General features: G+C 47.5%; 13 protein-coding genes across 13 annotated transcripts; 10 read left to right on the plus strand and 3 right to left on the minus strand.

The window, feature by feature from the left end:
• Positions 1-409: 409 nt before the first annotated feature.
• On the plus strand, positions 410-655 carry FPRO_12001 (uncharacterized protein; the record flags this gene model as incomplete). The annotated part of the gene is made up of 1 exon (XM_031221537.1): positions 410-655. One exon carries the CDS (start codon positions 410-412, stop codon positions 653-655), a length of 246 nt encoding a protein of 81 aa, XP_031087086.1.
• A 518-nt stretch (positions 656-1,173) lies between these two features.
• On the minus strand, positions 1,174-2,370 carry FPRO_12002 (related to peptidylarginine deiminase and related enzymes; the record flags this gene model as incomplete). Its single annotated transcript, XM_031221538.1, has 1 exon — positions 1,174-2,370. One exon carries the CDS (start codon positions 2,368-2,370, stop codon positions 1,174-1,176), a length of 1,197 nt encoding a protein of 398 aa, XP_031087087.1.
• A 362-nt stretch (positions 2,371-2,732) lies between these two features.
• On the plus strand, positions 2,733-4,822 carry FPRO_12003 (uncharacterized protein; the record flags this gene model as incomplete). The annotated part of the gene is made up of 4 exons (XM_031221539.1): positions 2,733-3,053; positions 3,106-3,491; positions 3,540-4,365; positions 4,415-4,822. The coding sequence occupies 4 exons, from the start codon at positions 2,733-2,735 to the stop codon at positions 4,820-4,822; spliced, it is 1,941 nt and encodes a 646-aa protein (XP_031087088.1).
• A 313-nt stretch (positions 4,823-5,135) lies between these two features.
• FPRO_12004 (putative short chain dehydrogenase) lies at positions 5,136-6,028 on the plus strand (the record flags this gene model as incomplete). Its single annotated transcript, XM_031221540.1, has 4 exons — positions 5,136-5,187; positions 5,238-5,535; positions 5,583-5,889; positions 5,939-6,028. 4 exons carry the CDS (start codon positions 5,136-5,138, stop codon positions 6,026-6,028), a joined length of 747 nt encoding a protein of 248 aa, XP_031087089.1.
• Positions 6,029-6,350: 322 nt separating this feature from the next.
• Positions 6,351-6,887, plus strand: FPRO_12005 (uncharacterized protein; the record flags this gene model as incomplete). Its single annotated transcript, XM_031221541.1, has 1 exon — positions 6,351-6,887. The coding sequence occupies one exon, from the start codon at positions 6,351-6,353 to the stop codon at positions 6,885-6,887; it is 537 nt and encodes a 178-aa protein (XP_031087090.1).
• Positions 6,888-7,690: 803 nt separating this feature from the next.
• On the plus strand, positions 7,691-8,216 carry FPRO_12006 (uncharacterized protein; the record flags this gene model as incomplete). Its single annotated transcript, XM_031221542.1, has 3 exons — positions 7,691-7,788; positions 7,867-8,042; positions 8,089-8,216. 3 exons carry the CDS (start codon positions 7,691-7,693, stop codon positions 8,214-8,216), a joined length of 402 nt encoding a protein of 133 aa, XP_031087091.1.
• A 260-nt stretch (positions 8,217-8,476) lies between these two features.
• Positions 8,477-8,884, plus strand: FPRO_12007 (uncharacterized protein; the record flags this gene model as incomplete). The annotated part of the gene is made up of 1 exon (XM_031221543.1): positions 8,477-8,884. The coding sequence occupies one exon, from the start codon at positions 8,477-8,479 to the stop codon at positions 8,882-8,884; it is 408 nt and encodes a 135-aa protein (XP_031087092.1).
• A 552-nt stretch (positions 8,885-9,436) lies between these two features.
• Positions 9,437-10,894, plus strand: FPRO_12008 (related to BCS1-mitochondrial protein of the AAA family of ATPases; the record flags this gene model as incomplete). The annotated part of the gene is made up of 1 exon (XM_031221544.1): positions 9,437-10,894. The coding sequence occupies one exon, from the start codon at positions 9,437-9,439 to the stop codon at positions 10,892-10,894; it is 1,458 nt and encodes a 485-aa protein (XP_031087093.1).
• Positions 10,895-11,790: 896 nt separating this feature from the next.
• On the plus strand, positions 11,791-12,895 carry FPRO_12009 (uncharacterized protein; the record flags this gene model as incomplete). The annotated part of the gene is made up of 2 exons (XM_031221545.1): positions 11,791-11,980; positions 12,630-12,895. The coding sequence occupies 2 exons, from the start codon at positions 11,791-11,793 to the stop codon at positions 12,893-12,895; spliced, it is 456 nt and encodes a 151-aa protein (XP_031087094.1).
• A 929-nt stretch (positions 12,896-13,824) lies between these two features.
• Positions 13,825-14,124, plus strand: FPRO_12010 (uncharacterized protein; the record flags this gene model as incomplete). The annotated part of the gene is made up of 1 exon (XM_031221546.1): positions 13,825-14,124. The coding sequence occupies one exon, from the start codon at positions 13,825-13,827 to the stop codon at positions 14,122-14,124; it is 300 nt and encodes a 99-aa protein (XP_031087095.1).
• Positions 14,125-14,388: 264 nt separating this feature from the next.
• On the minus strand, positions 14,389-15,622 carry FPRO_12011 (related to 2`-hydroxyisoflavone reductase; the record flags this gene model as incomplete). The annotated part of the gene is made up of 6 exons (XM_031221548.1): positions 14,389-14,681; positions 14,738-15,026; positions 15,078-15,159; positions 15,207-15,421; positions 15,466-15,536; positions 15,589-15,622. The coding sequence occupies 6 exons, from the start codon at positions 15,620-15,622 to the stop codon at positions 14,389-14,391; spliced, it is 984 nt and encodes a 327-aa protein (XP_031087096.1).
• Positions 15,623-15,964: 342 nt separating this feature from the next.
• FPRO_12012 (uncharacterized protein) lies at positions 15,965-18,223 on the plus strand (the record flags this gene model as incomplete). Its single annotated transcript, XM_031221549.1, has 2 exons — positions 15,965-16,417; positions 16,469-18,223. The coding sequence occupies 2 exons, from the start codon at positions 15,965-15,967 to the stop codon at positions 18,221-18,223; spliced, it is 2,208 nt and encodes a 735-aa protein (XP_031087097.1).
• A 165-nt stretch (positions 18,224-18,388) lies between these two features.
• FPRO_12013 (uncharacterized protein) lies at positions 18,389-19,680 on the minus strand (the record flags this gene model as incomplete). The annotated part of the gene is made up of 6 exons (XM_031221550.1): positions 18,389-18,591; positions 18,637-18,898; positions 18,951-19,028; positions 19,080-19,137; positions 19,189-19,282; positions 19,332-19,680. The coding sequence occupies 6 exons, from the start codon at positions 19,678-19,680 to the stop codon at positions 18,389-18,391; spliced, it is 1,044 nt and encodes a 347-aa protein (XP_031087098.1).
• Positions 19,681-20,915: the final 1,235 nt, after the last annotated feature.

Genomic DNA, 20,915 nt, shown 5'->3' on the forward strand with positions numbered 1-20,915 from the left:
CCCAGCCATGACATCTGCCAACGCTCTGCGCCTTCCGGGCCACGGCTTGGAGCTGAAGTGGCGTCATACGGAAACTATCGATGAATCCAAGTTTATCCCCTTTCAACTGACTGAAGGTTGCAAGGCTGAGATGGAGATGTCATACATGGCATTGAAGACTATATATACTGCCTCTGATTCCCTTCATCACAATCCATTATCATCGTCATCAATAAGAAACCACCAAAGTCCTACAACTCAAATCCTTCAGATACCCTCTACCAAATACCCTCTCCATAAACTCTAAACACATCCAAACTCAACAGAACCCACAACGAGTTGTTCCCACTGCAAGCTAGCCAAACTCAATCAACACAACACCTACAACACCTACAACTCAAACCACGTCAAACACACAACTACCATCACAATGTGTCTCCCTTTCGGAAGAAGCCAAACTCGCTATAGCTCTGGCGGCGGTGGAATGATGGGTGCTCGCCCAGTCAAGGAAGTTCACCACCATCACCATGGCGGAGGTCGCATGGGTGGAGGCATGGGAGGCGGCCGCATGGGAGGTGGCGGTATGATGGGAGGAATGGGAGGCGGACGACGCATGGGTGGAGGTATGGGAGGCATGATGGGCGGCGGTAGAAGAATGGGGGGACGACGATGCTAGAAGCAGAATCAACGGTGGAGACGGGCTGGATGTCGAGGCCCGTCACAGCAACAAAGAAGGAGGGGATGGACGGGTTAGACCTCCACGTCCATGCCCGCCATAGAGACAAGGATTGAGACCCCCTGTCTGTTGATTCCAGGTGCAACAACAGCAATGCAGACGGGTATGGCGTCCACGCCATGCGCAGCAACAACAGTTGCGATGCCCTGTACATCGTGGCCAGGTGCAGCAACGCATATTGAGAATAGGCCACAGCCTGCACGTCTTTGTTAGAATATGAATTCCTGTATTATTAGAGCGACGGTATGAGCAAACGACTAAGAGAAACGTTTCATGCGAAATAGATATATCCCTTCAACTCGATTATTACGAAATCCTTTATCAGGCCTCTCTTGCAAAGGGTTAAGTGATGAAATCGAGTGGAGTTTCAATTCAAGAAAAGTCAGTACTATCCGACACTGGCCTGGGACTTCCGTTTTAATATTACATGTATCTGTCCAAGTGCATAAGTCGCGACATCAGAACTTTAGTTCCCCCATTCGTATTCCTCTCTGCATCCAGTCCTCTGCCGGCACTTGCTGAGTAGCACAATGAATTCCTCCACCGAGCTTAGGAAGGATGTTCAGATCAACCTGAACAATAACTCGTTCTGGGAAGTGCTGGCGAAACAAGGCGTAGGCATCATTATCAAGCTTTCCAATTCCAAAGCGAGGCATGATCAGGCCTCCGTTGGGAAGGTAGTAGTTGACATATGAAGCAACTGTGACATCGAAATGATCCCAATTCTCGCCGGGGAGGTCACTAGGATGAGGCTCTTCAACTTCAAAGACTTCCAATTGTCTTCCTCGATGATCTGTTGCGTTCTTCAAAGTTTCCTTGGCTTCTTTGTAGGCTTGGATAACTCGCGGGTCAGCACGTTCAGAAGGTCTGCTCAACAGAACTTGGCCCGGTTTGATGAACCTCGCAAAGGCATCGATATGAAAGTCAGTGATATCATAGTCTTTGACGCCAGTAAGCCAGATCACTTTGTGGGTTCCGAAGTATTTCTCGAATAGTCCTTCTAGCTCTTCTTTCGATTTCCCGGGATTCCGGTTCTCATTGATGATGGAGCTCTCAGTCACGAGAAGGGTCCCATCTCCATCGACCTCAATCGCGCCTCCCTCACTAGTGAAGCCGGCGTCAATTATAGGTATAACATTTCCCTTGGGCGCACTTCCGTCTTTTTCATCCTTATGGTCTATGACTGAGGCTTCTGGAATCTGGATATTCGCAGCAACCGCTTCATCACCAGTGGATGGTATCTTGGCTCCCCAGTAGTTGAAATTAAGTTTGAGCCCAGTAGAACAGCCATTTTGCGTCCCATGAACAAAGACCGGTCCTGTATCGCGGATCCAGAGCTCGCTCACGGCCAGCGGTCGCACAGTGACATTATCAGACACCGTTTCAGATGCTTCATGAACGTCTTCCGGGCGGGCAAACATTGTGACTGGCTCGAACCGGGAGATGGCGTTGGAAAGAGCCGAGACTTCCGCGCGCGCCTGTCGAAGGATCTTCTCCTCTACAACAGAGGCGGCTGACGGCCATGCAGTCAGCGTTTGCGAGTGCTTCTGCCATTCTGACGGCATGCGATACCTCCCAGAAATTCTCTGCATCTGGCCTGGATCCATTAAACTCTTGATTGGAGACTTGATGGATCTTCGAATGGTCGTAAACATGAATGTCGAGCGTTCTTGTGTCTTCGTTTGAGTGCTGAGGAGCTGAATTGGGGGAGGAGTTATAGTCTAATTTATGTATTTTTTAGTTGGCAGATGGAGTCGGGAGCTCCGCCAAGTCGTATTAAAATAGTAACAATGTCGCAGACCTTTCGTTGTGATACGGTCACATCATGAAGGCTGTACTCCCCGAGGACTTTAGGACTCCTGTACGGAGTACACTTTCAACATTGTCACGTGATATCGCTCAGGCTCCGGTAACACGTCGCGTAACCTTAGCTTTCGGCTTATACTCCTTTCATCTCCTTCACAGCCTTGGAGGCTCCCGCCATCGCACCCAAACATCTTTTTGCCGTGATTTTATCATGACCACCCGAAGGAGCGCCAGGCTCCACGCTCTGCACGACCGGGCGCCTACAAGTGCCCAAGATGACTCCGGCCCTGATATGTCTAGCAAAACAGGCAAGCGAAAGGGAACAGTGAGCGAATTGCATGAAAAGCCCCTCGTCATCGGTAATGCGAAAAGACAAGCGTTCAACAATGATGGAAGGCCAGCTACAAAGAAAGCGAGGGCAGAAACTAGTCGTAAGAAGGCTGAAGTACTATCCACGAAGTCACCAATGTGTACAACGACCGACCTTCTTTGGTCCTGTCCACGAGAGATTCTGAACTTGATTTTGGACCATGTGAGATTAGCAACATCCACTAATCAATTAGAGAAGTGCTGAACGCAATCAGATCGAGGATACTAGAACGCTCGGAAGACTGAGCTGCACCAACAAGAGCTACTTTGCCATAGTTGCGCCTCGACTCTACGAACGCATCGATGTCTCTGTAGCTTATCATGCTCATATTCCCAAGTTAATCCGAACTCTTGAGCCTTTTCTGTCTATTAATCAAAGAAAACAACTCAGGAAGGAGGGCCAGTACCGAGGCCAGCAAGAAAGCTTTCCAAACGTTGTTGATCCCCAAAAGAAGCCTCGGTTTGGGGAGTACGCCCGTCAAGCCAGTCTGTTTATCGGCGACCCAGGGAAAAACCACAAGTTCATTGTGAACCGGTATGTTGAGGAAGCTCTAAAGAATATGTCCAATCTTGAGGTCGTCGAAACCTCCAGTATTACAGAGTATGCGAAATCTCTTCTGCTGCGAACTTTCAGGCTGACATGCATCAGATCTATTTCCAAGAGTTTAGCAAGCCAAAAGAATCTCAGAGCCTTGAGTGTTTCTGCCGGTAACCTGGGAGAAAGCGAAGCAAAACCGCTAGCCAAAATCAAAGACCTCAAACACTTGGCCATTCATCTGCTCGGTTTTGCTAGCCCCAATTTCCGAAAAGATAACACTCCATTATCCTTGATTCTAAATTCTCGGGCGACCCTTCGAAGTCTGGACATAGAGACTGGATCATTTAGCTCTGTGTTCCTGGATGACTGGCCGAAAGGCAAGAGCCTTACCTCACTCAAATCATTCTCTCTAACTGGAGCCACTATTGATGAAGACTTTCTGAGTGCTCTAGCAAATGCTGTCGACTTTGTTGCGCTAGCAGAATTGAAGTTTGGCTATCTTTCACATGACCTCAAGATATTGTTTGAGTATCTCAGCGATGTCTTCTCGAAGGCTCGAGATGATCAAAAGGCCAAAATTAAACTGCGCGATTTGGACATTGAAATGGGAAAGGAAACCTCTTTCGCGGTACCCGAGGAGCAAGAAGCACATGTTGACGCCAGAATCGACTTTATATCGTCTTTCGACACTTTGACTTGTCTGGAGCTGCATGACTACGGCCAATACCGTCAAGAGATCACGGTCAACCCTGGTCTGAAGAGCTCACTCGTCAGAGCTATTCTCAAACATGAGAAACTGACCAAGCTGAAGATATCCTATAGGGGCGTGACGAGTGGCTACAAAATAACGTGCTTGGAGCCTGACACAGTCTCGACTCTGGTTGATAATCTTCCAGCGTTGAAGGTATTTGAGTTTATTCCAGAGCCGACCAAACTTGTAAGTACCGAAACCTGTGAGCGAAGAAACGTTACTAAAACAGAGACAGGCAGACATTGCTAGAATAATATGCCGTGGCCGCAACCTGGCAACCGTCACTCTTATTACCGGCGGCTCATGGTCCAGCCTTGCTGAAAATCAGGAGAAGGGCTTGGAGTTCCTGCACGCAATTTTTGAGCAAGTTCTGAACGGCGGTGTGAACAGCGCTGCTGGAGTCTTTAAATGGGAAGACTATAGCAAGATCACACGCGTGGCCGTGGATTGGATGATATGGGAAGTTGGATCGAAACTCGGCAAGGCCAAAAAAGGAATGAAAAAGGCAAAGAAGATGAGCGTTTCAGTTGGAAAGCAGAAGCGAGAGGTTTTGTATCGTGATATCGCGGATTTCATTCGCGTTCCTCTTCTCAATGGGCTTGGGAGCAAATGGGTAGACAAGGTTAAGAACGATATCAAGTAATTTGGATAGCATAGCAGAATACCAGGTATTAATAGATCAGAAGCGCTTCGGGTATTTGGATTTGTCAACAGTCTAATGCTTCGGTAGTCCGAGGTTCATCAGTCAGCCACTGTCGGTGTTGATTTGAAGACGCGAAACGCCATGTTGATGCAGCGATATTTATAAGCAGTCTAGCAGATGACGTAACGAGGCAGAGCGATTATGCCACTTTGAACATTCATCTTTCTACTTAATTCCCAGGATTCTTTCGCAATCAAACATCTCTTCTATCTGACAGTTCATCTATCAAATACACAACCACCCAATTATCGCAATGTCGTCCAAGTCCTTCTACGCTCTCATCGCTGGCGTTGGCCCTGGCACTGGTAAGCTTACCCCTCCTTTCAACTCCCCCTGCTTACTGATCTTCAACCAGGTCGTTCCGTCGCTCTGCGATTCGCTCAGAAATACCCAGTAGTATTACTTGCTCGTCGGCCTGAGAGTTACGAGAGTACTCTTGCAGATGTTCAAAAGGCGGGTGGTAAGGCGATCGGGGTCTCAGCCGACGTTGGAGACGCTGCATCTTTGAAGAAGGCTTTTGAGACTATCAACAAGGAATTGCCAGACAGTCAACTCGCGGCCGCTGTTTACAACGTCGGAAGCGGTGGCTTTGCTAAGAAACCTTTCTTGGAGCTCACAGAGAATGAACTCAATGCCAGCATTGATGGATCTATGTACGTCATTCCGTCCAACTGAAGATGCTGTCAACTAACAACACAAGCCGGGCATTCTTCAACTTTGCGCAAGCTACTATCCCTCATCTTCTTGAAGCAGTACCAAGCTCTCACTACCCTCCGACCCTAATCCTCACTGGCGCCACAGCTTCCGTTAAGGGTTCCGCGCAGTTCAGCACCTTTGCAGCTGGAAAATGGGGCCAACGCGCGATGCATCAATCTCTTGCTCGTGAATTCGGTCCAAAGGGTGTCCATGTAGCTCATGCCGTGATTGACGGAGTCATCGATATCCCACGGACCAAGCAATGGGCTGCTAATGACGGTGTCGAGGATGGAAAGATTAGTCCTGATGCGGTAAGCTGATCAACACAATTGGCTTGAAAGTTACTAATGCAATTTGTAGATTGCTGAGGCTTATTGGAATCTTCATACCCAACATCGCTCTGCATTTACCCAGGAGATCGATATCCGGCCATACGTTGAGAAGTGGTAGAAATTACGTCGACAACTCCATTTGGAATCGTTGTCAATATTGGACAAGCAAAACGTGCATAGGATCGAAGAACGTGCCTCTCAATGGTCCATAAGATAGCTTTATCAGTGCTGATATAATTGAATTGAAAGGCAACTTGTAATTACCTCTGTGATATTATTCACGGTGATGTCTCGCCATTTGGCCGTCATCCATGGATCAATAAGCCGACCCCGCATTTGTGGCCAGTATAAGTTAGCATCACCCTCTATTTAACTGCTTCCGCAAACATAATAACTTGTCCTCCTTTTTATACTATCAAAAAACCATCTACGGGTTCATCATGCCTTTCTACGAAGTCCACCACTCTTGTCCTCTCACACAGGACCAACGTCAAAACCTAGCAACTGCAATTACGAGGCTTCACTGCAAAGCCTTCAAGACACCAGCATTCCTGGTCCACGTACGCTTCTTTACAGAAGATAACACCGACAACACTTACTTCATCGCTGGAAAACCTCATCCTCTTACATCAAATCGCATTTCTGGAAACGTTCGCACATCTGCAGCCCGATCGAAAGCAGATTTCGATGAGCTCGGTGCTAAGATAGAAGCAGCTTGGTACGAAACGCTTCAAGTCACATCGCCGCCCGAGAAGTCAGCATGGAGCGACGAGGATGAGAAGACAAGGCTAATTATGGTGAAATTCGTACCGCTGGTCACGATTCGTGAGGGAGGAATGGCTGCGCCTGAGGCTGGTGAGGAAGAAGCTTGGCTTAGAGAACAGATGCCCCATATCGAAAACATGGCTAATAAAGGCGTCGAGGACTTCATTGACTTCTGGAATGAAATCAAAGGGAACAAGGGTTATGATGAGTGATATTCTGTAAGGACAAGAAGGTGGCTGAAGAGCCGGACCTGATGGAATTTGTGGTGAATAAATGCGGTTCAGAGATCAGCATGTCAATGCTGCACTGGGCAAAACAAGAACTGTTATTGTATTGATAGATATATATGGAATATTCCAGTAAGAGCCCCTTATATATATTTGGTTTCCTCGAAAATGTTTTCAATAAACTGCCTCCAGCGAGTGGTTGTTGGCATGTCAGGGAGGCTGTCCTAAGGGAGCAGGAAAACATGAGACTTGAAAGAAGGTAGTAAAATAAACTTAGGAAACGGTCTTTCAAGTTTAGGCTAGATTTACCCAAATAATCTTATCACTTAGGGTCAAGATCCTGGTTTTCTTTCCTCCCCTAGGCTGCGGGAAAAGGCTAACCACTATGACTGATGGCGACAGCTACTGTTCAGGAGATAGAATGTTTGGGCTGGAAACTATCGCAAAGCATAGCGGAGAAGGTGCAATGCGAGATCTTCACGCCATCAGGCTTGAATGCTGAAGCTAATACGAGTTGGTGGCTGTGTGACTAAAGCCTTTTGTGTGAGTTCAGCGAATGATATTGCACATCATATGCGGTTTCATTGCCGCCTTCCCGGCTCTGAATCCATTGCTAATAGAATATGTTCGTTTGCAAGCGGATAGACCCGCAATGTGATGATCGACTTGGATCTAGTGCAGTTGACTCCAGTGTTGAATATCAGAAGCGTCGGGTTTCCAGCTTTTGTCAATCAGACCTCATACGACAACTACTACTCTCCGAATCTTAGCGAACTATCATATAGAACATGTCTCGCCTTGGATTACGCTGGGGAGGGGAATTGGATTGGTGGCTAGATGGAACTTATGGCTCAGTCAAATTCGATTCTGAACGAGCTGTCGACTCGTTCGCCAGAGCAATGTCCGAGGGTACTGATGCCTTGAAAGCTCACCTACTCTCTGATACGTGTTTTTGTGCATAAAGCCAGGATACATCGAGGCAGCAGACTTGCTTTTCTCCTTATGACTCGAACCAGCAAACAGGCTTATTGTTACTGGCACCAGTACCTCTTTTCTTTGCGGAGGATCGGGGTACAGAAGATATTATAGGCTGCCTTGCTCAAGCAGGAGACTGGTTGACTAAAGTTGCTCATCCAGAAGGTAAGTAACGAACATTTGTGTCGAGGCAGTCACTAATTAGTCAAAGGTGTCGCCTCTTACGTCAAAGCAAATTCACGTCGTGTGGCCAAGCCCATAGACAAAAGAGGTCCTCCTCCTCCGCCTGAGCATTGGCGATCGAGCCACGACACACTCAAATCAATCGTCGATGGTTAGAATCCTTTACATCGATCATAATTCAGAAGAACGCATGATAATCGTGGATGCAGATCCGAAACTACATGAAGCGGCCATCGAAGCATTAAAGCAGCACAAAGCCAAGACTACGGATGCTTCGTCTTCCAATATAAAACCTCAGGATTCCCCGTGATATAGATGCCACGTACATCCTTACCTGGTGGAATCAAACAGCGGGTGAGCATCTCACTCTTTGCGATGCTCAAGTGCACCCGCCCTGGATCTTGTCTGTAAAGGCTATGCCAGATAAACATTTCCGCACTGGTTCAACAACTCTAGCGTGGTTCTTTACCAATGGAGCCTGGGCACAGGGTGACATGGACGGATGCTGTATGTGGTATGCACCCAATGGCTCCTGGTTCGGAGTCAACATCCATTGTCCCGTACAGATCTTTGGTATAGGAACTGCCCCTTATTATGAAGTCGCTTGGTCTGAGTGGGGAAAGGAGACATTTTTCAAGCCTGTTGATGAACCTTTTATATCTTTTGATTTTCCTCGCTCTCTTGGATATGATATCCAGATCGAGCCCCAAAGTGGACATTCCGCTATCATTGTTGATGTGATCATTAACAAGATCACAAAAGACTCCAATGAGATGTGTTTCGGGCATTCGAAAGCTGGCACGTTATATTTAGTCACTTTGTGAAATCCCAGGCTTCTGTTCAACCTGCTCTATCATATGACAGCTCGCATTTCGCTCGTGATATATCTAAGATTTTTTTGAGATTATTCACAGTCATTACAGTGTAATCGGCCTGGGACCAAGACGCTGCCCCCAGATTCGTTCGTTGGATAGACCCCCAAGTCCCTGTGAGTACGTTGAGGTCTCTGTGCGCCTCGCGGAAATAAGACAAAAATGATCAGGATGAAAACCCCCACAGCAACGTCGACAGGGATCAAGATGCATAAAAAGGGGCGCCTTACCAAGAATGGTAGGCGGGGAACAATGGCAAATCTTCAATTGCTACCAAACCTTGACAAATCTCTGGGTTGTAGTATGACGGAATCCCCTATCAATCTGTACAGAATTCTTAATTGATCTTTCTTGTCGCTCTTTAAACCGATGTAATTGTTTTATTTCTCGAATGTCTTTTCTTTAATCTTCGTCTCTTACAGCTATACCTCTCAATGGTCGCTCAATTGCACCCCACGCTGAGCTTCAATTGAGCACGTCGCCAACTTGGTGAGCATTGAGAATATGTCTCATCACTTCCACGTTGGCGCTGCTACCGGACAGCATCTTCTCGACCCAATGTCGCAAGGAATCGGTATCATGAGAGATGTTGTCTCGCGCTGGTCAGAACTCGATATCACACAGATCGGATCGCTCATCGCCATTGCCGGAACAGTACCTACAGCTTGGAGATTTCTGCATCGCATATGGCATGAAGTCTACGGCACGATACGACGCTTCTTTCTCGCATCAGTGACAATTCCAGGTGGAGATCCTCTCAACAGAAGTGTTGTCAAATGGATTCTGGCTAATCGGGAACGACATTATCGCTCGTTTCATGGACGCACCGATATCGGTCAGAATGGAGATCGCGCCGCAGCCCTTAAAAAGACAAAGCATTCTATCCAGTATTCGCCCCATTGGAACACAAGATGGCTATTTTATGAGGGAAATCTGTTTCTTGTGACACGCAGAATCGACGACTTCAGCTCTTCTCTATCGGACCCTAGTTATGATGGCATCGGAGGAGAAGAGATCACTGTGAGCTGCTTTGGCTGGTCGGCTGAGCCCATCAAGGCATTTATCGAATCATGCCGAGAGTATTCAGATCGGCAAACACAGTTTTTCGTGATTATCTACGCTCGAGATCGCTATGGTCTTTCGTGGAAACCAAAGGCACGGAAACCGATTCGACATTTAGAGACCGTTCACTTCGATAATGAGACGAAACAAGAGCTTCTCGGCGATATTCGAAATTACCTTGATCCCAAGACGCAAAAGAGATACCAGAGTCGGAGTATGCCTTATAGGCGAGGTTATCTATTTTACGGACCTCCCGGAACTGGAAAGTCCTCGCTGTCAGTTGCGATCGCCGGTGAATTTGGACTGGATCTTTATGAAGTCAAGATTCCCAGTGTGGCCACGGATGCGGATCTGGAGCAAATGTTCCAAGAAATTCCTCCGCGTTGTGTCGTCTTGCTCGAAGACATCGATGCGGTCTGGACTGATCGTTCAAACTCAGAAAATGGGCAAGAGGGAGGTGCTGCGCCCAATTGCACTCTTTCAGGGCTTTTGAATGTATTGGATGGCGTCGGTTCGGTTGAGGGACGTATCATTATCATGACCACCAACCACCCTGAGCAGCTGGACAGCGCGTTGGTACGGCCAGGACGAGTCGATATGAAGGTTCTCCTGGGCAACATCAGTCGAAAGTCAGCTGAAGAGATGTTTATCCGCATGTTTTCTCCTGATCTCGGATGCACCTCGCATCTTGATGTGGATGAGATCAAGAAGCTTGCTGCGGAATTTGGGAAAGAAATTCCCGACGATACGTTCACGCCATCATTATTGCAGGGCTTCTTTCAGTTACATTTGGAGAGCCCTCAAGAGGCTGCTTCAAGTATAGGAGCTTGGGTTAAAAGAGAGCTCGAGAAGAGCTCGGAAAAGGAGTTTGAGCTCATTACTGGCAAGAGAAAGCTATAGCGTTTACTTAATTTGTGTATTGTGTACTATTAGATCATTGGCTTATACGATAGAGATGCGTTTTTTTTGACAATTTATTCATCTCATTCCTGGGGTTCGATAGAGGGCACTGTAGTTTTGGCATCGCTCTCTGATTTCTGACTGTTAACAGAGTCAGGTTGGCTCGTTCAAATGGGTTCTCGCTGCATCAAGGCCTCAAGGCCTGGGAAAATGAGGATATTCTAAAAGTAAAATATTGAAGATCGCGGTCGCTGTAACATGGCGCAGCACCAGCAGCTGACGACGTCAGAGGCGGGTCGATCACATCGCTCCATTGATACCCTTTTGAGACAAGATCATCACTAGGAGACAGGGCTGAAGATTCAAGCGACGAAATTACAGGGGAACGCTAAGGCCATCTAAGACTGATTAGGGATGATTCACGCGGTTAACTGTGCAACAAAAATGCGCTGGTGGCTGTGCAGTAGTGAGTCTGATCAATCAGGTGCTGTCTAGTGACATATTTGCCGTAGAAGTGTTCTCGAAGGATGCTCTAATGGGTTGCCCGGGGCTCAGACCTAGTTTCGGAGCGAGGAAGCTGACGACCGACGTCACTCTAGGCTGCATTCAAGCCAGAGATCGCATGTATATAAGTGCGTATCGTTCCCTGGTTAAGATCTGTCAATCATCTAATCATCACAAACAATCCTACAGAGAAAAGCTTTCCACTACAAGTTGTCTACTTCTATAAACTACAACTGAATCCCCAGCCTGCATTACCAAAACGAAACTAGCTTTTTATCTGTTTCAGTGCTTCAACATTAACAAGCACAAACACACACACCTCCAAAATGTGTATACCACTCTTCAGAAAGAAAAAACATGATCGGGTCTACGATTACCATCCACAACCAGCCATGAGCTACTCAAAGAAATACGGCTACAACAACTACGGATACTACAACGGTGGCAAGAAGTCACGCAAACACGGCCGTCACTACGCCTCAGCTGCCGGTGATTTAGTGGGAGCTTGGGCCGATTACAGCGGAGGGGGTCATCATGGAGGAGGCCACTGTGATGGCGGCGGCGGCGGCGCAGATGGTGGAGGTGGAGGAGGTTGTTCATAAAATGATGTAACATTGGGCTTTGGAGTTTCATGATTGATACCTTGAAAGATAATGGTTTGACGGGAGACATTGGATTTGTACGTTTGTACTTTATTAGATTAGCAACACAATCTGAGAAGCGTTCACAACTTCATCCTATACCTTTCGTGGGCATGCACTGTCTTTCAGCTGTAAACCATGTCATCAGCTGGCTATGCAATGCAAGGACTGGCCAAGCATATGCAAAAGGTACATTGTTACCATGCAAACATGCTTGGCAAGTAGCTGAGATTACAGCTTGGCTGGCCGAGCCTTGCTGTTCAGTGGAATAAGCTGACTGCTGCAACCTCAATCCGAAAGTTATGGACTCATAGGCTTGCCAAACTCTCTTGGCAAGAGCCTGATGTTGGTATTTAAGAATGGCCTGAGGTGCAAATGTTCAGAGCTCAAGACTATCATTAAATTTCTCATTATTTTCTTCAAACACAAGTGTCGAAGTCGTCCTTCAGTATAACAAGCTTGTCGTACCAATACAGCAGGACTCTCACTGCCAACTCAATTCACACATCTATCATACAAATAAATATTTGGGCGAAGCCTTTCATCGTCCTTTGTAACGATGTGTCTTCCGTTCTTTAGACGAAAAAGAGATGAGGAAGATGATTACTACACAAACAACTACAATACCACCAACAACGTCAACCAGGGAGCTGCTTACATTCGACTTCTTGGCGCGGGTCATCATTTCGTTGCAGACTGGGGCCAGGGCGGCAATAGTATTGGGGGCGAAGGCGGAGGCGGGGATGCCGAAGCAGGATACGACAGCTATGGCTGTGATGGCGGAGGCGGAGGCGGAGGAGATGGTGGAGGAGGCGGAGGAGGCGGTGGATGCGACGGGGGAGGTGGAGGATGCTGATGACTCATGAGAATATCCGTTCATACGTAGTTGTCGTTGAACGCAGTTGAGACCTTTGACCTCGGAGCAGGCCTTGACAATACAACGCGCAAATGCATTGAGAAACAAGCTCTCAAAGTCCACCATTATCCTTGTAGCCACAGAGAATAGCTCAACATGTAAGTAAGAATTTGGATGGAAGAACCTGGTTGAATCTAGGGGTGAATTGAGTTATTGTTAGCCACCTGCGCTTGATCAAGATGGTTGAGTCTAATCTGTGTCCGAAGGAACTCGATTTCGGAAGTGGACTTTGGAGGCAAGAGCAGGCTTTCTGATTAGCCATTTGTTTGCATCGTCAAATTCTTGTGGATATGACAGTAGGCAGGGTTGTTGGGCTTGTAAATAAGTCAGGCGGCCTTATCTGTTGGGGGCCGGTCGATCGTTACTCCACGACCTCACATTCCGGCCAAGATCTTCAAAACTGCATGTAGGCTGACAACATCAGAGGCAAACTTAAACAGGAACGCAATGACCGATAATTGTGTTTGCTGCCGCAGGATTTAACACCACTTACGGCTGCATAGCCTTTTAAATTGACCCACTGCCAATCGCTTGTCTCGAAGAATCGGCCCAGAAGCCTGGACAGTTTCAGCAATTATGATGCCTAGAGCTCAGCCTCGGCTTCAAGCGGGGGATTGACACGCACAGCGGTCACGTCATTACCTAGGGTAGGTAGATAACTTTGATCGCATGCTCTTGCCAAACATCAGAGGACTTATATAAAGGCAATAAGTACCCACTCCACTGAGTAGCTCGCCGCCAAGATCCTTGCAGACTATGAATGACCTGAAGCCTCATCAATCACTCTGACCGATATCGCATCATTAAAGCAACGCCCTCTATCATTGAGTACAAACAAACAGTCCTGCGTTTCGCAAGAACCTACAACGATGTGCATACCATTCTCTACCAGGCGCCAAGATCCTGGTGATCCACCTCCACGCTACTACAAGAACTATGACACCGAGTACCCGGTTTCCAGCAGCAGTGCGTATTCTCGGCAAAGAGACCAAGCACGCACGAACAAAATCAATGAAATGAACGCGGCCAGCAAAGCGTCCCGTGCCAGAAACAAGAGACGGATGAAGTCTTTCTTGCTTCGTAACCCCGGTGGTGGAGCGATTATAACTCATCATGGGTGCATGGCTGGAGCGATTGCTGGCGGTGCTGGCGGTGCTGGTGGATTCTGATGGCGCTTGCATGATAATTCACACATTTTGCTTGCCTCATGGTTGCTTCCATGGCTGACCTACAAGTTCGTGTGGTATTGAATCTCATACTTCACTGGATTCGAATGGAGTAGTTGGGCGGGATACTGCATGACCTTCCACTTAGTCTCCTCACTCCGTGTCAGTACGTGGAAATACCACCCCGGAATTGCAGATTCCTCATGTGTATACATTTTCAAATCCTAATAGCATACACATATCTCTACTCTGATGTTTCTAGACCCTCTAATTCTCTGTGAAGACACTCTTAGCTCCAACGTCAATAGCAGCCCATGCCTTGGTCAAAAATTTCTCAGGCTGGGTAAACTCATACTCGGGCAAAAGCCTGTTCCACTCATCGGAGACCTTCAAAGCACCATGCTTGATTCCCAGAAGGAAGCACTTGATCATATCCGCAGCAATTTTCTCTCTCATCTCAACTGGAATCGATGGGTGTTCGGGAAGGGGAAGCCACGAAGCTTTGACGATACCAGCTTCGAGGTCCTGGCTCTTCAAATACTCAACTTTGAACTTTTGACCTATTTAAATGATTAGTATCCTGTCTGGAGTATACTCTGTCTTGGGCTGCCCCTACCTCGGATCTTCTCACCAAGAGCAACAAGTTCATTCATTGTAATGTCTGTTCCATTCACACCACTGACAACTGGCCATTCTCCTTCGTATTCGACAGCTAAAGCGGTCACTTTTGCTGCGTCTTGGGCAGTTGTGAGTGTTATTACCGCTTCACCATCGTCAATGAGAAGGGCTCGACGGCTATGAAAGTTGACCGGTGTTTCAAAAAGATTGACGTGCTTGGACGACTTGTATGGGTAGGTCATGTAATTGGTGAAGAGTCCAAACTGGAATAGTGTGTACTCAATGACCTATAACTAAGCGTTAGTGAATCTTGTGTGCTGCTAGATAGCGTGCGGTACCTTTTTGTCCTTGTTCAGCTTAGCAAGGTACTCGCGTGCGGACCTCTTGAAGTCGTACCAGGGAAAATAATCCAGATTAGACCTATTCACTGTCAATTATACACCAGTTAATGAATCTGATTGACCTACGAAGCCCATTCACTTGGGGCAAAGCGCTTCACGCCCGCTCGGACTGCCGCGTCGATCAACTTCTCCTGTGGCCCTGCAGCTGTATCACCAGGGGCGACAGACATGAAGGATAAAACCGTATGTACGCCCTCTAAGATAGCGGTAAGTTCTTCAACACTGTCGTATTTCGTCTTGAACCACTTCACCCCAGGAGCGATTTCTGTTCCTGGCATATCCTGAGATGTTAGTTGAGAAGTACTAGTCAGGGAACGCCGCATACCTTTCGAGACAGAATGATTATCTCATGCTTGTTTCTAGCTACAAGGGCATCCATGACCTCTCGGCCGACATCTAGAACTCGGTCAATGACCTCTATCGAAAATCGAGGATAAATAAGACTTACTGCCGGCCCCTCCAGCAATCGCGATTTTGACCATATTGAACCCAACTTTTATGCTTTATTGACACTGGATGATACTCACGCTCTGAACCATCACTCAACACTTATCTATTCTGTTTCTTATATACTCTCTTGTATCCTGAACTTCCGCCAATTCGTAGGGTGACTGTGTTCGTCCGCCGACATCGTGAATGCCATGGTCTTTATTCCCGACACTTATCTCCGCCTTACCGTTTCAACACATGACAAATCCACCTCAAAAGCTCCGGGAAATCGGCGGACGAATACCCAGCAGAATCCTTCGACGGTCAGCTTGTGTCTCTCACTCCGTACGCTGTCATACTTTACCATCCTCCTCATTCTATTCTACAATTCAATCATGGGAGAACACATCTCATTGGACGAGCAATACCCATTGCCTGACTCCGCTTCGGCGGTCAATTCCGCACCAGCCCCAAAACGTCGGAAGAAGCTACGGAAGGGAACCGTCTCTTGCTGGGAGTGTAAGCGTCGGAAAGCGAAATGCGTCTTCTCCGATGATCTCGGTATTTGTGACTCATGCAAGAGGCGTGGTACAGACTGTGTGAGCCAGGAATCTGAGAGGCCGCCCGAAGTTGGAAGCAATAAGCACATCGTAGATCGGCTTGGGGAAGTTGAAGCCTTGGTACAGCATCTTCTCAAGAATGCACAACCCGACAAGCGATCTCGAAATGGTTTGGCTTCACCCTCGAGGTCGGTATCGAGAAGACAAAGCGAAGATGGACATAGACATTCAAGGTCGCCCGCAGCCGTCAACACCAATGCCGCTTCAACAGACGATGCTTCCCTTTCGGTAAGTCAAGTATGAAGGCATGATATAAAGTATGATACTCACAAATGATAGATACATCCCATAGAGCTTACACCACACTCCGAGAGATCACCACCGTCTCGCATTCCGGATGATCCAGGACCCTACGATTCTGTGTACCAAACCCTAATATCCGCTTGGCCGAGCGCAGAAGACATGAAAATAATCATGAGCGTCCCGGTAGAGTCCTCGCAGATCATCAGAGCAATGACATGCGCACCACCAAAGGAACGCGGCTCAAGGCTCCCATCTCCGTCCAGCTTGCTTCGCTTGCCACCACGAGGAGCTCATCCTGTCCTCGTCGCTAGGAAAATGCTCGTACTCGCCACCTTTCTGCAAGGCACTCTCATCTCGTCGGAAAAGCACCTTGAAAAGCTCAGCACAAGCTACGAGAACATAATGGCACGGATTGTTAAAGTCGCGCATGATCATGTCACCTGCAACGATGATCTAGTTTCGTCACTTGAAGGCATAGAATGCATCATGCTCGAGGCTCTTTATGAGAATTACGCAGGAAATCTTCGCCGATCGTGGCTTGCGGCGCGCCGTGCTGTCATGATAGCCCAGGTTTTGGGCCTCAACGAGGGTATTATTCCATCTTCGGTAAGAGGAGCCACCGTTGAACCAGACGATTTGTGGTTCCGTGTGATCAACCTCGATCGATACCTTTGTTTGATGCTAGGTCTGCCACAGAGCGCACCTGACGAACCAGTTAGTAACCTCGATCCGACTGACTCCTACTCTGCAAATCGGAAGATGCAACATCTCTGTTCAATTGCCTGCGCCCGTCTATTAAGTAGAAGAGCATCTGGTATTTTTGATCAATCACTCACAAGAGAGATTGACAAGTTGTTACGAGATGCATGTACATCTATGCCGGCCCAGTGGTGGATCATGCCCAATCTGTCCTCCCACTACGACCTCGCTGACAAAATTCGCGAGACTCTTCGGTTCAACGATCATTTCATGCAGTACCACCTTCTATTACAGCTCCATATGCCCTACCTATTTAAGGTCGATGGGAGAGAAGAGTGGAAGTACAACAAGTTGACAGCTGTAACAGCAAGTCGAGAGATCCTAACGCGTTTCGTCTCCATTCGCTCAATTCCTCAGTCACGATATCACTGCCGGGGAACAGATTTAATCGCCTTCATGTCTTGTACAGCCTTGACCATTGCTCACATTCTTTGCGATGAGCGCCACAAACGGATTGAGGAGCAGGGCTTTCACTTTCTCACACAACAGCGGTTGAGTGATCGTGGGCTTATTGAGCAAGTACTAAAAATAGCACAAGACGGAGTGCGTAGAACGAGTGACGATATTTCCAAGAGATTAATGACCCTCCTACACTATCTTCTGGCAATTGAGGATAATGTGACAGCTGGGGTACGTTATAGTGTTTCTTTTGCCGAAGAGTCGGTCAAGGATGGGAATTTGGGTCATCATGTCAAAGCCAGTGACGATGGAACAGCTCTCGACATTCATCTACCCAATCTTCCCGTGATCAAGATTCTGAGGCGTGATCCCTATGGAAGAGAAAAGCCACCTATCACAATGGAAGTTCCTTGGGGCAATATAGCATTGGATCGGCCAGGGCTAGGGAACGCCATAGGAGATGGCCATTTGGCTGATCCTATACCTTCTTCATCTGTTGATGAAGAAGGTGTTGAAGCAGAAACAGATGGGCCGTCTTCTATACAAGATATCCCAGTGGCAGATTCATGGACATTAGAGGGGTTGGATATGAGCTTTCTTGATAATTGGGTGGAAGGACCAGTTTTTGTCTGAGTGGCCTATGTCTCAAGTATTGGTGCTGCTGGAGAATACATATTTTCTTATCCCATCAACATATGTATGTCCATTTTATCCATGTCGCTTTAGCTTCATAAGGCCATGAACTTTGAGACCTTCCCAGACCTCGGTTATGCTAATTACCTCCCGCCTAAAGTACTCTTACTTCCCTGCATGTCCGGCCAAGAAGTTGTTGTATCTCTCATAGAACTGAACGCTTTGCGATGTTTGGGGAAGTATGACAGGGAACCAATGTGGAAGCCCAGCATAACAGTGAATTTCCACGTCAATGCCGTCTTTCTTGAGAGCATCAGCGTAGGCGAATGAATCATCTCGAAGGACATCCGTTCCACCGCATTGAATCACTAGACCCTGTTAGTTTAAGCATGTAAATCTATGGAAGCGCTTACGTGTTGGAGGGAGCCCCTTCAATGATTCCGAAAGGAGAGGAGAGTGTCTGTAGTCTGGCTTCGCATCAGGGACATGAGCATCTAAGACCGTCTCCATGTTTATTGTGCTCAGGACAGCGTCGTCGTAGTTCTGGACATAGCTCCCGTATTCATACTTATCCGTGGGGAAGAATCTGGGATGACACGTTGATGGAAAATGCAACACTTGGGCGATAATTCCGGTCACATCGTGCCTGACGCAGTCTAGAGCGATTGAAGCTGCCTACATAATTGTCAGATTCTTTACCATAGGCAAAATGAAAGGGGGGCCTCACGAGTTGACCGCCGGCGGAGCCTCCACTAATTATGATTTTCTCTGGGTCAACTCCTAACCTGTCTGCGTTATTCTTGCACTGGAAAGGGTCAGTTCACTAGCTTCAACGGACTTTACGCTACCAACTCACCCAGATGAGCCCATCGTAACAATCATTGATTGGTGTCGGGAAGGGATGCTCTGGGGCTCTGGATCTATGAGCAAAACTCCTATGTATCTTTTGGAGATGAGGTACTCACGTCCTATAGTCGACACTAACGACAATAATGCTGGTGTTAGTGGCAGCATATACATTATCCACGCCATCGACTTCGTGGCGACCAAGACACCAGCCTTCCAAGCGTCAGCTATGCTCATCGATTGGCTGGGTCCATATACATACCACCACCGTGCATTCGATACATCAGAACCGCGTTTTCCTTAACACTGGGAGACTTGTAAACCTTCAGTTCAATCATGGTGCCATCACGAGTAGGGATGTCGATCAGCTCTGTGACAACATCTTTGTAACGATCAGGTCCCTCAGGCGGCATCACTGCGTCTGCATCACCAGCGACTGCGCGGACACTTGGAAAGTCGGGAAGAGAAAATAGAACTTCATAAGTCTTTCGGATGGAAGGCTCTGCTTGTTCATACTCGGGAGTCTTTTCGGAAAGATGGCCATATTTAGGAAGGGGCGTGAAAGGGGCGTCGACGTCGAAGTAATCGTAGGTAGTTTTCATGTAACCCATTGTGACTGGTAGAAAGTGATCCTAGTTGGTGGTGTAATTGTCAAGGGCTATGGGTTTGGGATAGTCTGAGTATATTTTAGAAGACCTAATGGCCAGGGCGCTGCATGTTTTATCTTATTCCATTTTTGAAGGGACTCTCTCACTTTATAATAAGGCATTGTCTGCCATTTCTTTCTTACCCCCCAGTCTCCGCGGGCCCGAAAACCCGTAGCATTCGTTGACAGGAAATGATTCATCACTGCCGTAGCCTGTTATGGCTTAGTGTAGGCCCAAACCTCTGGGCCAATTACACCAAGTTAGGAATTGACATTTTCACAGATGTTATTTCGCAGAGAATCGATGTACCTCTTAAATGGCCGCGAGCTTGCACAACGCTCACCGAAAATAAGAGCTGAATGAATCATACTGACAATCTGGTCGTGGCAAGTCTCCTCCATATTGATTTTTCTCGGCCATTCTTACAGACTGTGCCCATAGCTTATGGCATCTTCCTGTGGGATAAAGCTGTGAGACTTTGGTAGGAAGTCTAGAAGACGGATCATTGTCTCCGTTGTAGCCTTGGGTACAGTGGCTGACTGGCCACTGACCTACCCTAGGTCCCAGCTAATTATCTAGGAGGACAATCAATAAAGCAATAATATTAGTCAGGTTTGTCAAATCAATCGCTCATGTTACAAGTTACTGTGGCAAATAAATTATCTTGTTCTGTGCTTTGATGGACCTGCTTTTCTCTGGGTTCGTGTCGAAACACCAAGTTTTCATTAGATTTTGATTGCTGACGTTGTTACGCAAGACATTTGCACCGTGATTGATACCCAAAAAGGTCAAAAGGTGCGATACATTTGGCCGCTTCTTCTTTGTAACTATCTCAGCAGCGTGTAGATAGAGAGAAGTGCGTACTCCGTAATTGTTCTCGTTTCTCAAGTCTCATCCGTAAACGTTCAACAGATCAGCTTGTACCGCGAGTTTCAGTCTTCGGCCCTAACTTTAGGGAAGGCCCCTCAACAGAACGCAAGTACTGGATACTTTTTCAGCCCCATCTCCAAACGACAAAACCTCGCTATCTACAACGACACAAAGTAGAGGCGACTTGGCTCGATCGCTGGACCTGCCATTGGACAAGGCCCTGGTGGCCCTGTCCACGGTCAGGGAACTTCAGGCTCTCAGTTTCACCAAGCAAAGCGCCAGCCCGGACTAGAACAATTATTCTGCAACGAGGTATAGATGGTTGGATG

Source organism: Fusarium proliferatum (assembly GCF_900067095.1).
Source record: "Fusarium proliferatum ET1 genome assembly, contig: FPRO_scaffold010, whole genome shotgun sequence".
NCBI classification, from domain to species: Eukaryota; Fungi; Ascomycota; class Sordariomycetes; order Hypocreales; family Nectriaceae; genus Fusarium; species Fusarium proliferatum.